The sequence below is a fragment of the Bombina bombina genome, chromosome 1 (assembly GCF_027579735.1).
Source record: "Bombina bombina isolate aBomBom1 chromosome 1, aBomBom1.pri, whole genome shotgun sequence".
Classification (NCBI taxonomy): domain Eukaryota; kingdom Metazoa; phylum Chordata; class Amphibia; order Anura; family Bombinatoridae; genus Bombina; species Bombina bombina.
In genome coordinates this window covers 345,814,201-345,826,323 of record NC_069499.1, presented here as the reverse complement: position 1 = coordinate 345,826,323, position 12,123 = coordinate 345,814,201, and the positions used below count along the sequence as shown (strand labels likewise).

General features: G+C 41.4%; 1 protein-coding gene across 2 annotated transcripts in view; it reads left to right on the top strand.

Moving 5' to 3' along the window:
* The window catches only part of IHH (Indian hedgehog signaling molecule), a 121,978-nt gene that overhangs the window by 91,287 nt on the left and 18,568 nt on the right, over positions 1-12,123 (top strand). For both annotated transcript variants that reach the window (XM_053698152.1, XM_053698154.1), the window contains exon 2: positions 2,263-2,524. In XM_053698152.1, coding sequence (XP_053554127.1) covers positions 2,263-2,524 — 262 coding nt within the window. The remainder of the gene's footprint in view (positions 1-2,262; positions 2,525-12,123) is intronic.

The following is a 12,123-nucleotide window of genomic DNA, read 5'->3' as shown; positions in this document are numbered from 1 at the left end:
CTTAACAAAAAACAAATATATACCCATTTCAATTATTTATTTTTACCAGTGAAACCAATATAACATCTCAACATTCACAAATATACATTTCTGACATTCAAAAACAAAACAAAAACAAACCAGTGACCAATATAGCAACCTTTCTTTGCAAGTACACTCAAAAGCCTGCCATCCATGGATTCTGTGAGTGTTTTGATCTGTTCACCATCAACATTGCGTGCAGCAGCAACCACAGCCTCCCAGACACTGTTCAGAGAGGTGTACTGTTTTCCCTCCTTGTAAATCTCACATTTGATGATGGACCACAGGTTCTCAATGGGGTTCAGATCAGGTGAACAAGGAGGCCATGTCATTAGATTTTCTTCTTTTATACCCTTTCTTGCCAGCCACGCTGTGGACTACTTGGACGCGTGTGATGGAGCATTGTCCTGCATGAAAATCATGTTTTTCTTGAAGGATGCAGACTTCTTCCTGTACCACTGCTTGAAGAAGGTGTCTTCCAGAAACTGGGAGTTGAGCTTGACTTCATCCTCAACCCGAAAAGGCCCCACAAGCTCATCTTTGATGATACCAGCCCAAACCAGTACTCCACCTCCACCTTGCTGGCGTCTGAGTCGGACTGGAGCTCTCTGCCCTTTACCAATCCAGCCACGGGCCCATCCATCTGGCCCATCAAGACTCACTCTCATTTCATCAGTCCATAAAACCTTAGAAAAATCAGTCTTGAGATATTTCTTGGCCCAGTCTTGACATTTCAGCTTGTGTGTCTTGTTCAGTGGTGGTCGTCTTTCAGCCTTTCTTACCTTGGCCATGTCTCTGAGTATTGCACACCTTGTGCTTTTGGGCACTCCAGTGATGTTGCAGCTCTGAAATATGGCCAAACTGGTGGCAAGTGGCATCTTGGCAGCTGCACGCTTGACTTTTCTCAGTTCATGGGCAGTTATTTTGCGCCTTGGTTTTTCCACACGCTTCTTGCGACCCTGTTGACTATTTTGAATGAAACGCTTGATTGTTCGATGATCATGCTTCAGAAGCTTTGCAATTTTAATAGTGCTGCATCCCTCTACAAGATATCTCACTATTTTTGACTTTTCTGAGCCTGTCAAGTCCTTCTTTTGACCCATTTTGCCAAAGGAAAGGAAGTTGCCTAATAATTATGCACACCTGATATAGGGTGTTGATGTCATTAGACCACACCCCTTCTCATTACAGAGATGCACATCACCTAATATGCTTAATTGGTAGTAGGCTTTCGAGCCTATACAGCTTGGAGTAAGACAACATGCATAAAGAGGATGATGTGGTCAAAATACTCATTTGCCTAATAATTCTGCACTCCCTGTATATATATCACTTTGTGGGTGTGAAAACTATAAATAAACTGTATGTTGTATTAGTGTACATTTATAATTTTTATTTGCTACCTCCACCCATATGTAATCTGGTAGTCTGCTCTGCTAAAGATTCCACTTAAACAAGCATTAAATGCCTCTTGCTTTAAAATAAAATGTTGTGCTGGTCAAATGCTCGCTAGAGATACAGAAAAGCAAATCCTGTAACCTTCAAATGCTGCAAATCAAATAGCAATTTGCAGCATGTGAAACCCTAGGCTACAGATTTTGCTTTTTGGCTTCTCAAGGCAGTGTGGGACAAATAATAATTAACACATTTTTACACAAAAACAAGAGGTCTTTAATGACCCTTTAATTCTTTGAACATCTCTCCTCACCATCACCATTTCTACTAATTATCAATTTAAATGTATTTATTTTAATAGCTTAATCAACTGACTATAAACATACGATTTATTTGTATACAAAAGTATTCTGCACTACTTTAATGCATGTGGGACCGTATTGATCAAGTTTATACATTTTAGTACCTCTCTGTCACAGACACCAACTCGGAGCATTATTTTGTCTAAACCTTCTTATTTACCTGGTTTTTGTGTAACCAGAACTTAAGTTAAGAAATGTTCAGTATAGGTTTGGAAACAATAGACAAAATCGGCTATTTAAAATAAGAAAAAAAGGAGAAGGAGCTGGCTTAGTGTAGCCTCACCTCTGGCGGAAAGACCGTGCTATTGAGAAAGCAATCCCCATAGAAAGACCAGCGAAGTACCTTTTACACTGCATGCTCTATCTAGACAATGAAAGTTTAATTTTGACCTTACTGTCCCTTACTGTCCCTTTGAGTATTGAAGTAAACTGAAGATTGCTGTTTGTGTATCACATGACTCACAGGCTCACCTCTTTCTTGCAGCGCTGTAAAGACCGTCTGAACTCTTTGGCCATTTCTGTCATGAACCAGTGGCCAGGAGTCAAGCTACGAGTGACCGAAGGCTGGGATGAGGACGGCCATCACTCTGAAGAATCCTTACACTATGAAGGACGGGCTGTGGACATTACCACGTCTGACCGAGACAGAAATAAATACGGGATGTTGGCCAGGCTGGCTGTGGAAGCTGGATTCGACTGGGTGTACTATGAGTCTAAAGCCCACATTCACTGCTCTGTGAAGTCAGGTAAGAGCAGTACAACACATGTGTTTATATGTTGGGTACAAAAATAAAAGGCATCTCTTGCTCTCAGTGATAATACTTCATAAGAACAACTATCATCTAACAGCAAATACCAGTCACGTTATTTACAGTGGGGCAAAAAAGTATTTAGTCAGCCACCAATTGGGCAAGTTCTCCCACTTAAGAAGATGAGAGAGGCCTGTATTTTTCATCATAGGTATACCTCAACTATGAGAGACAAAATGTGGAAACAAATCCAGACAATCACATTGTCTGATTTGGAAAGAATTTATTTGCAAATTATGGTGGAAAATAAGTATTTGGTCAATATCAAAAGTTCATCTCAATACTTTGTTATATATCTGTTGTTGGCAATGACAGAGGTCAAACGTTTTCTGTAAGTCTTCACAAGGTTGTCACACACTGTTGCTGGAATGTTGGCCCATTCCTGCATGCAGATCTCCTCTAGAGCAGTGATGTTTTGGGGCTGTCGCTGGGCAACACAGACTTTCAACTCCCTCCAAAGGTTTTCTATGGGGTTGAGATCTGGAGACTGGCTAGACCACTCCAGGACCTTGAAATGCTTCTTACGAAGCCACTCCTTCATTGCCCGGGCGGTGTGTTTGGGATCATTGTCATGCTGAAAGACCCAGCCACGTTTCATCTTCAATGCCCTTGTTGATGGAAGGAGGTTTGCACTCAAAATCTCACGATACATGGCCCCATTCATTCTTTCATGTACACGGATCAGTGATCCTGTTCCCTTTGCAGAGAAACAGCCCCAAAGCATGATGTTGCCACCCCAATGCTTTACAGTAGATATGGTGTTCTTTGGTTGCAACTCAGCATTCTCTCTCCTACCAAACAGTTCTACTTTGGTTTCATCTGACCATATGACATTCTCCCAATCCACTTCTGGATCATCCAAATGCTCTCTAGCATACTTCAGACGGGCCCGGACATGTACTGGCTTAAGCAGGGGGACACGTCTGGCACTGCAGTATCTGAGTCCCTGGCGGCGTAGTGTGTTACTGATGGTAGCTTTTGTTACATTGGTCCCAGCTCTCTGCAGGTCATTCACTAGGTCCCCCCGTGTGGTTCTGGGATGTTTGCTCACCGTTCTTGTGATCATTTTTACCCCACGGGGTGAGATCTTGCGTGGAGCCCCAGATCGACGGAGATTATCAGTGGTCTTGTATGTCTTTCATTTTCTAATTATTGCTCCCACAGTTGATTTCTTCACACCAAGCTGCTTACCTATTGCAGATTCAGTCTTCCCAGCCTGGTGCAGGTCTACAATTTTGTTTCTGGTGTCCTTCGACAGCTCTTTGGTCTTCACCATAGTGGAGTTTGGAGTGTGACTGTTTGAGGTTGTGGACAGGTGTCTTTTATACTGATAACAAGTTCAAACAGGTGCCATTAATACAGGTAATGAGTGGAGGACAGAGGAGCCTCTTAAAGAAGAAGATACAGGTCTGTGAGAGCCAGAAATCTTGCTTGTTTGTAGGTGACCAAATACTTATTTTCCACCATAATATGCAAATAAATTCTTTCCAAATCAGACAATGTGATTGTCTGGATTTGTTTCCACATTTTGTCTCTCATAGTTGAGGTATACCTATGATGAAAATGACAGGCCTCTCTCATCTTCTTAAGTGGGAGAACTTGCACAATTGGTGGCTGACTAAATACTTTTTTGCCCCACTGTATATCCTTAGGGTAATGCCCTAATAAATGCCTATCCTGTTCAATGGCACTAGATATGGAAAGGAATTTTATGGTATTTTATCTCTAAAATGGGGTTATCCTAGGAGCAAGACAGCCCATGCTAAAAATAAATAAACAAATACTTTTTATGTTTTTTATAAAATTAATGTCTCTATCAATTCACTTCCCATAAGGTTTAAAAACAGTCTAGTCCTTTAAGATTTATAAAGTTATATATATTGTTGTATACTCATTTTTAAATGAATTGTTATTTATGAATAGATTAACTGCTTCTAACTTGTAGCATCATATTTCTATCAGCCAATGAGTTTATTGGCTATCGGAAAACATATGTTAGGTGATGTACTTTATAGACTTTTATTTTCTGTAACTTTGCATGCTTATATTTAGTTCTGTAACCAGATTATTGTTTCATTTTTTTTAAAGGGACATAATGTTTAAATTATTTATATAATGCTGCATATTAAAGAGCAGCATTTAACATAGAAACAATATTTACAGACAAAATTAGTTTAGGCAAAATATGTTTAAAACTAAACTGAAAAAGGTAGCAGGAAATGTATGTTTGTGCACAAATGATACTGTTGCACTGATACTGATGTGCTTACCCGATAGGTAAATTAATATATAAAATAAAAAAAATAAAAAACTTTTTACTAGTGGAAAGAAAACAATAATGCGGCGAATCTTTATTTTTACATGCAGTAATTTGATAAATGTACTTTATCAAATGTCTTACTATATATATAAATATATTTAATCACAAAAATATGTTTTCATATCTTTTCCTTGTCTACACTTTCTTGATTATTTAGGCTGTAATTTACATTGCTAAATGTCCTGTGCTCTAGTTCAGTTATCCTTAATATCTGTCCCGTTAGGGAGGCTTGAGGACAGAACAGGATTGTAAACCAGTGCTCTAGTCTGACAAAAAAGAAATTAAAATTAAAGGGACACTATGCAAAAAGTACATGCTCTTATTCATAAGACCACGTAATGTTTGCACTACTCACTCTGGAACTATGCGTTTAACCTTCACAAAATGGTTAAATACCTAGATAAAGTCCTGCTCAGCTGCAGAGAACTGTTGGTCCCAAGTAAGATACAGCCAATGAGCCAACTGGTGGCAGCAGTTTCACATTTCCTCCAATCACCAGCTGTCTTCAGTTGGGGAGCTGCAATGCTTGCTGATCATGAGTGGTCATGTATTTAATACCTTTGTTGGGGTTAAAGGCATAGAGTTCTACTGTAAGGATTGCAAGTATGACATGCCATAACTATGTATAGTATATAATGTTTGCACTTTTAAACTTCCCTTTAATCTCCTGTAGAGTAGTAAAAAATGCAGGTTCATTATTTTTTTTGCTCACATTTTCTTGACCTCTGCAATTTGTGTTTTTTCCATTCCTGAAGAAAGGCTGGAGTGTAGGCCTGCATTCTTTAAGGGACATTAAACATAAAATCGTGCTTTATTATGCAGACTGCAGAGCTCTTACCTACAACAATAACATTGCTGCTGTACCATATAGCAAGCCTTTCTTCCAGTTCTTTAAAACAATTCAGAAAAATTTGTTTACTGCCCCTTTAAGTATTCTGCAGCTTGCAAGACCCAGCTTCAGAGGTTGGTTAGATGAGTCCAACACATTAGATCATTTACATATCTATCTATCTATCTATCTATCTATCTATCTATCTATCTATCTATCTGTCTATCCATGATCTATCTATCTATCTATCATCTATCTGTCTATGTATCATCTATCTATCTATCTATCTATCTATCTATCTATCTATCTGTCTGTCTGTCTGTCTATCTTCTATCTGTCTGTCTATCTTATCCTCTGTCTGTCTGTCTATCTATCTTCTATATGTCTATCTATCTATCATCTATCTATCTTCTATCTGTCTGTCTGTCTAACTATCTGTCTCTCAATCTGCCTGTCTATTTATTTATCTATCTATTATCATCTGTCTGTCTATCATCTACAGCATATATCTATCATCATCTGTCTACATATAATGCATAAATACATTGTCCCTTTATCTAACTCTACAACAAAAAATCCCTTTTTATTATTACAAATAACTTACAATCACCTAATTAAAACAAATAAAGAGTATGTAACATGTGATTTGACTTCATTATTTTATTGACTAATTGAAGTCAAATGAGTTCCACAAAATACTGATTGAAATATGACAATGAATTAAAATGTTTTATTTGTGCTGGAAATAACTTTAGATATAAACCTGAATTGTTTGCACCCAATGGACCAACAAAATAAAAAATAAAACACACACATTTCCTTCTTAATATGAGGAGAGTCCATGGCTTCATTCCTTACTTGTGAGAATTACTGAACCTGGCCACCAGGAGGAGACAATGACACCCCAGCCAAAGGCTTAAATACCTCACCCACTCCCCTCATCCCCCAGTCATTCTTTGCCTTTCGTCACAGGAGGTTGAGTGTCAGAAGATACGGAGTAGTCCCTTATGGAGGGTAGTACTCTTCGGAATGGGACTGGAGTTTTAAGTAGTCTTGTCAGCCTCTCAGTGAGAGCATTGGCGAATCCAGACTCGTATTAACAGCTCCTAAGCAATCAGTGTTGATAGGTTTCACTGCCTGCTTCTATCACTCAAGTCAATGTCAGGAGCGATACTACAAGACTGTCAAACTTGAGAGGCTGTGTTTCTGTTCCACGGCATAGATTCCGGTAAGATCGTTTCATTTTTTAATACACAATTGATAATGCAAGAAGACAGGGTCACAGTGTGACTCCTTTTATCTGAATGGAATCAAGGGTTAATGTCTCCAGAAGGGGATTATTAAACAGGAGGGATTAATCACATATTTTAAATATTGTGTTTATGCTGTGACATGTGTGAGATGAGGCTCAAGCAGATGTTGGAACATATAGGTTTTACTTTCATTTTGGAGCGCTGCACAGCCTGTTAGGCTTGGCACACTTTTAGTGGTGCAGGGGCGGTCCTGCATGGCGCACCACATGGCCGGGTGTGGTCACATTGATTCTCTTCTTCCTGACCGTGCAGTTGTCTGGAGACAAAGCATTTTTTCTCTTGGGCCTGGGTCATAGGAGGTGGTGGGTGTCCCAGCCATTGGGGGTATAAAGGTGCCATTTATCTTTGTCTATAGTCCTATTTATAAGCAAAAGCTATGGAGGACTCTGATACGTTAGAGGGTACTCCCTCTGTACCTAAATCTAATGCCTGTCTATATTGTGAGGAGGCGACGGTATACCCGCCTGCTCAATTCTGTTCCACATGCCTTGATAAAGTAATCTTATCAAAGAAAGCTAATATGTTTAGTACTACTGAGCCTTCTACCTCTGAGGAGTCTCCATCCCGTGAGGTGCGCACCCTACAGTCATCTCCTAATACACATGCAGCTTCCCGTAGCACTCCTATTCCTCCATCTGGAGGGGCCCTTTTACTGACAGACTTTACTGAACAGTTACAGACGGCAGTGTCTGCGGCCTTTAGTGCTTTACCTCACCCTGCTAAGCGCGAAAGGTTAAATATTGCTATCCTTTCCAGGGGTCATCTACTAGCATATTGGATTTATCTGATACAAGATTATCCGATGATGAAGACGCCTCTGATACTTAAGAGGATGCTCTTTCTGGGTTGGAATCTGCTGCCTCTAAGCCTCCAGCTGCAGAGGAACCAGACTTTAGATTTTGGATTGAAAACTTACTCTTTCTGCTAATGGAAATTTTGGCTACTTTAGAGGTTCCAGAACCTAAATTACCTGAGGAACCTTGTATTCCTAAATTAGGTAAGGTCTTCGAGGACAGGGTTGTACCACAGACTATCCCGGTTCCTGTAAAGATGGTGAACATTATTAAGAATGAATTGGAAAGACTTGGTTCTTTTTTTTCCCCTTCTTCTTCCTTTAAGAAATTGTTCCCAGTTCCAGACTCTCAGTTGGAGTTGTGGGGTTCCGTCCCTAAAGCAGACGGTGCTGTCTCCACACTTGCTAAGCACACTACTCATTAACTCTAACTGATCATTCAGTTTCTAGCAATATAACACACAAACCTGTTGTTGCAATTTTATCTATTATACACAAAAGAAAAAAAAAGAGAAAAAAACAGAAGCAAAACAAATATCTCTCCAATTATAGTCTAGCTATATATTCATAACTCTCCTATTATAACCTGGTCATCTAATACATACTCTCTTCTATTATATCCTTAATTCTTAAAGGTGCCTTTTTACCGCAGAATAAGAAGAACAAATCTAAGGGACAAGGTCCTAATTTCCGTTCCTTTCCTTCGGATAAATCCCAACGTCAGCAGCCCTCTGCAAAGCCGGAGCAGTCCAAGGGAACATGGAAACCTCCTCAGTCATGGAATAAATCCAAACAGAATAAGAAGCCCGCCAAGTCAAAGTTGGCATGAAGGGTGCGGCCCCCGATCTGGCTTTGGATTTGGTAGGGGGCAGACTGTCACTCTTTTCAGAAGCTTGGTTTGGGGACGTGCAAGACCCGTGGGTACTGGAGGACATCGCTCAGGGATACAGGATAGGTTTCAAGTCTCATCCTCCCAGGGGCAGATTCCTCTTATCAAACCTGTCTTCACGGCAAGAAAAGAGAGAGGCTTTTATAGGGTGTGTGAGAGCTCTCTCCACCCTGGGGGTCATTATACCGGTACCTACAGCAGAGAGAGGTCTGGGATACTACCTGTTTGTGGTCCCAAAGGAGGAGGGTACTTTTCGTCCAATTCTGGACCAAAAGTGTTTAAACAAATTCCTGTCTGTCCCCTCGTTCAAGATGGAGACAATAAGGTCCATTCTTCCTTTAGTCTAGGAAGGATAATTTATGACCACGATAGACCGGAAGGATGCCTACCTTCACGTTCCTATACAAAATGAACACTTTAAGTTCCTAAGATTTGCGTTCCTGGAACAGCACTTCCAGTTTATTGCACTTCCGTTTGGTTTAGCTACTGCTCCAAGCATTTTTACGAAGGTTTTAGGGGCTCTGCTTGCAGTGGCCAGAACCAGAGGGATTGCAGTGGTGCCATACTTAGACAATATTTTGGTTCAAGCACTGTCCTGTCATCTAGCAGAGGACGATTCGAAAGCCTTTCTTTCTCTTCTTCGATCTCATGGATGGAAGATAAACTTAGAAAAAAATTATCTTATTCCCAGTACCTGGGTCGAGTTCCTGGGTACGATAATAGACTCCATATCCATGAGGATGTTTCTTACAGACCAGAGACGTTACAAGCTAACTTCCAATTGTCTTGCCCTCCAGACCTCCTTCAGGCCATCTGTGGCTCGGTGTATGGAGGTAATTGGGCTCATGATGTCCTGCATGGACATCATCCCCTTTCCAGATTCCATCTCAGACCTCTTCAGCTGTGCATGCTGCTGAGATAGTGGAATGACAATCATTCAGATCTGTCTCAACAGATTTCTCTGGATAGCTGGTCGAGGGAAACGCTCTCCTGGTGGCTATGTCCAGATCACCTGTTCCAAGGGACGTCCTTCTTGAGACCATCCTGGGAGATTGTGACTATGGACGCGAGTCTCACAGGATGGGTAGCTGTTTGGGGTGCCAGGAAGGCACAGGGCCTGTGGACTTGAGAGGAATCCCTCCTCCCGATCAACATCTTGGAACTTCGAGCGATCTCTGAAGGCTTGGCCCCTTCTGGGTTCGGCCCAGTTTATCAGATTCCAATCGGACAATATAACCTCGGTGGCTTACATCAACCATCAGGGGGGGAATGAAGAGCTCCCTAGCAATGAATGAAGTATCTCGGATTCTGGAATGGGCAGAGGCCCACAACTGCTCGCTGTCAGCGAGCCACAATCCGGGTGTGGACAACTGGGAAGCGAATTTCCTCAGCAGACAATCTTTTCATCTGGGGGAATGGTCTTTCCATCCTGAGGTGTTTGCAGAGATTTGCAGCAGTTGGGGGACACCGGAGATAGATCTCATGGGGTCCCAGCTCAATTCCATGCTACCCAGATATGGGTCACGGTCCAGGGATCCTCAGGCGGAGCTAATAGATGCATTAGCAGTGCCTTGGAGGTTCAGTCTGATCTACATTTTCCCACCATTACCACTTCTACATCATGTGGTGGCCCGCATCAAGCAGGAGCGAGCATCAGTGATTCTAATTGCTCCATCGTGGTCTCGGAGGATGTGGTTTGCGGATCTGGTGGGGATGTCCTCATCTCCTTGGAGGTTACCTTGTCGCAGGGATCTGCTGGAACAAGGTCCTTTTGTTCATCAAAATCTAGATTCTCTGAGGCTGACTGCGTGGAGATTTAACGCTTAGTCCTAGCCAAGAGAGGTATTTCTGAGAGAGTTATTGATACTCTCATTCAAGCTTGTAAGCTGGTTACTCATCGCATCTATCATAAGGTGTGGAGGACCTACTTATTCTGGTGTGAAGAGTGTGGCTTTCCCTGGCATAAGGTCAGGGTTTTCTAGGATACTTTCCTTTCTCCAGGATGGTCTGGAGAAGGTCCTTTCGGCTAGCTCCCTTAAGGGACAGATTTCAGCCCTATATGTTTTACTGCACAAGAGGCTTGCTGAACTTTCAGATGTCCAGTCTTTTGTTCAGGCTCTGACGAGAATTAGACCTCCTCCTTGGAGTTTAATTCTTGTTCTTAAGGTTTTGCAGAGGGCTTTGTTTGAGCCTTTGCACGGCCTTGACATTAAATTACTATCTCGGAAGGTTCTCTTTTTAGTGGCTATTGCCTCGGCACGCAGAGTATCTGAGATTGTTGTTCCTTCCTTGTGTCCTAACCCTTCTTCTTCTTCAAAGGAGCGGTTACTTCATAATGTGGATGGAGTTTGGGCCTTGAAGTTCTATCTTCAAGTTACTAAGGAGTTTAGACAGACTTCTTCTTTGTTTGTTGTCTATTCTGGGAAGCGTAAGGTGAAGAAAGCCTCGTCTACTTCCTTATGTTTTTGGTTGAGGAGCAGTATTCGCTTAGTATATGAAACAGCAGGACATATGCTTCCTCACAGGATTAAGGCTCATTAAACTAGAGCAGTGGATTCCTCTTGGGCCTTAAAGAATGAGGCCTCTATGGAGCAGATTTGTAAGGCAGCTACCTGGTCCTCCTTACATACTTTTTAAAAATTTTACAAGTTTGACGTTTTTGCTTCGACTGAAGCATCTTTTGGGAGAAAGGTTTTGCAGGCTGGGGTGCCCTCAGAATAGGGTCTGCCTCTCCTTTTTTTTTTTTTTTTCCCTCCTGTTTCATTTAGTGTCCTCTAGAGCTTGGGTATATGTTTCCCACAAGTAAGGAATGAAGCCGTAGACTCTCCTCATATTAAGAAGGAAAACATAAATTATGCTTACCTGATAATTTCCTTTGCTTCTGTATGAGGAGAGTCCACGGCCCCCACACGTTTTCTCTGTTGGGCGGACCTAAAACTTTTGTTTTGTTCTTCTGGCACCATTTATACCCTGATATTTCTCCCACTGTTCCTTGTTCCCTCGGCAGAATGACTGGGGGATGAGGGGAATGGGGGAGGTACTTGAGCCTTTAGCTGGGGTGTCTTTGCCCCCTCCTGGTGGCCAGGTTCAGTAATTCCCACAAGTAAGGAATGAAGCTGTGGACTCTCCTCATACAGAAGGAAATGATCTGGTAAGCATAATTTATGTTTTTCAGAATGTTCCCTTTTTGTGTATTTTTTGATCTCCTTAAGACCTTTTCTTACTTTCTGCATTACCTGCTTGCCACACACCCTATACATTCATATTGAATTCCAGTGACTGGGCACTCACGTAGGGAAATCCGTAGAGTTTGAATTGATAAAAAAATGTTTACATTTAAATAGATTTCTATCTATGTTTCTATCTAACATGTTATTCTTGGGAAAATGATA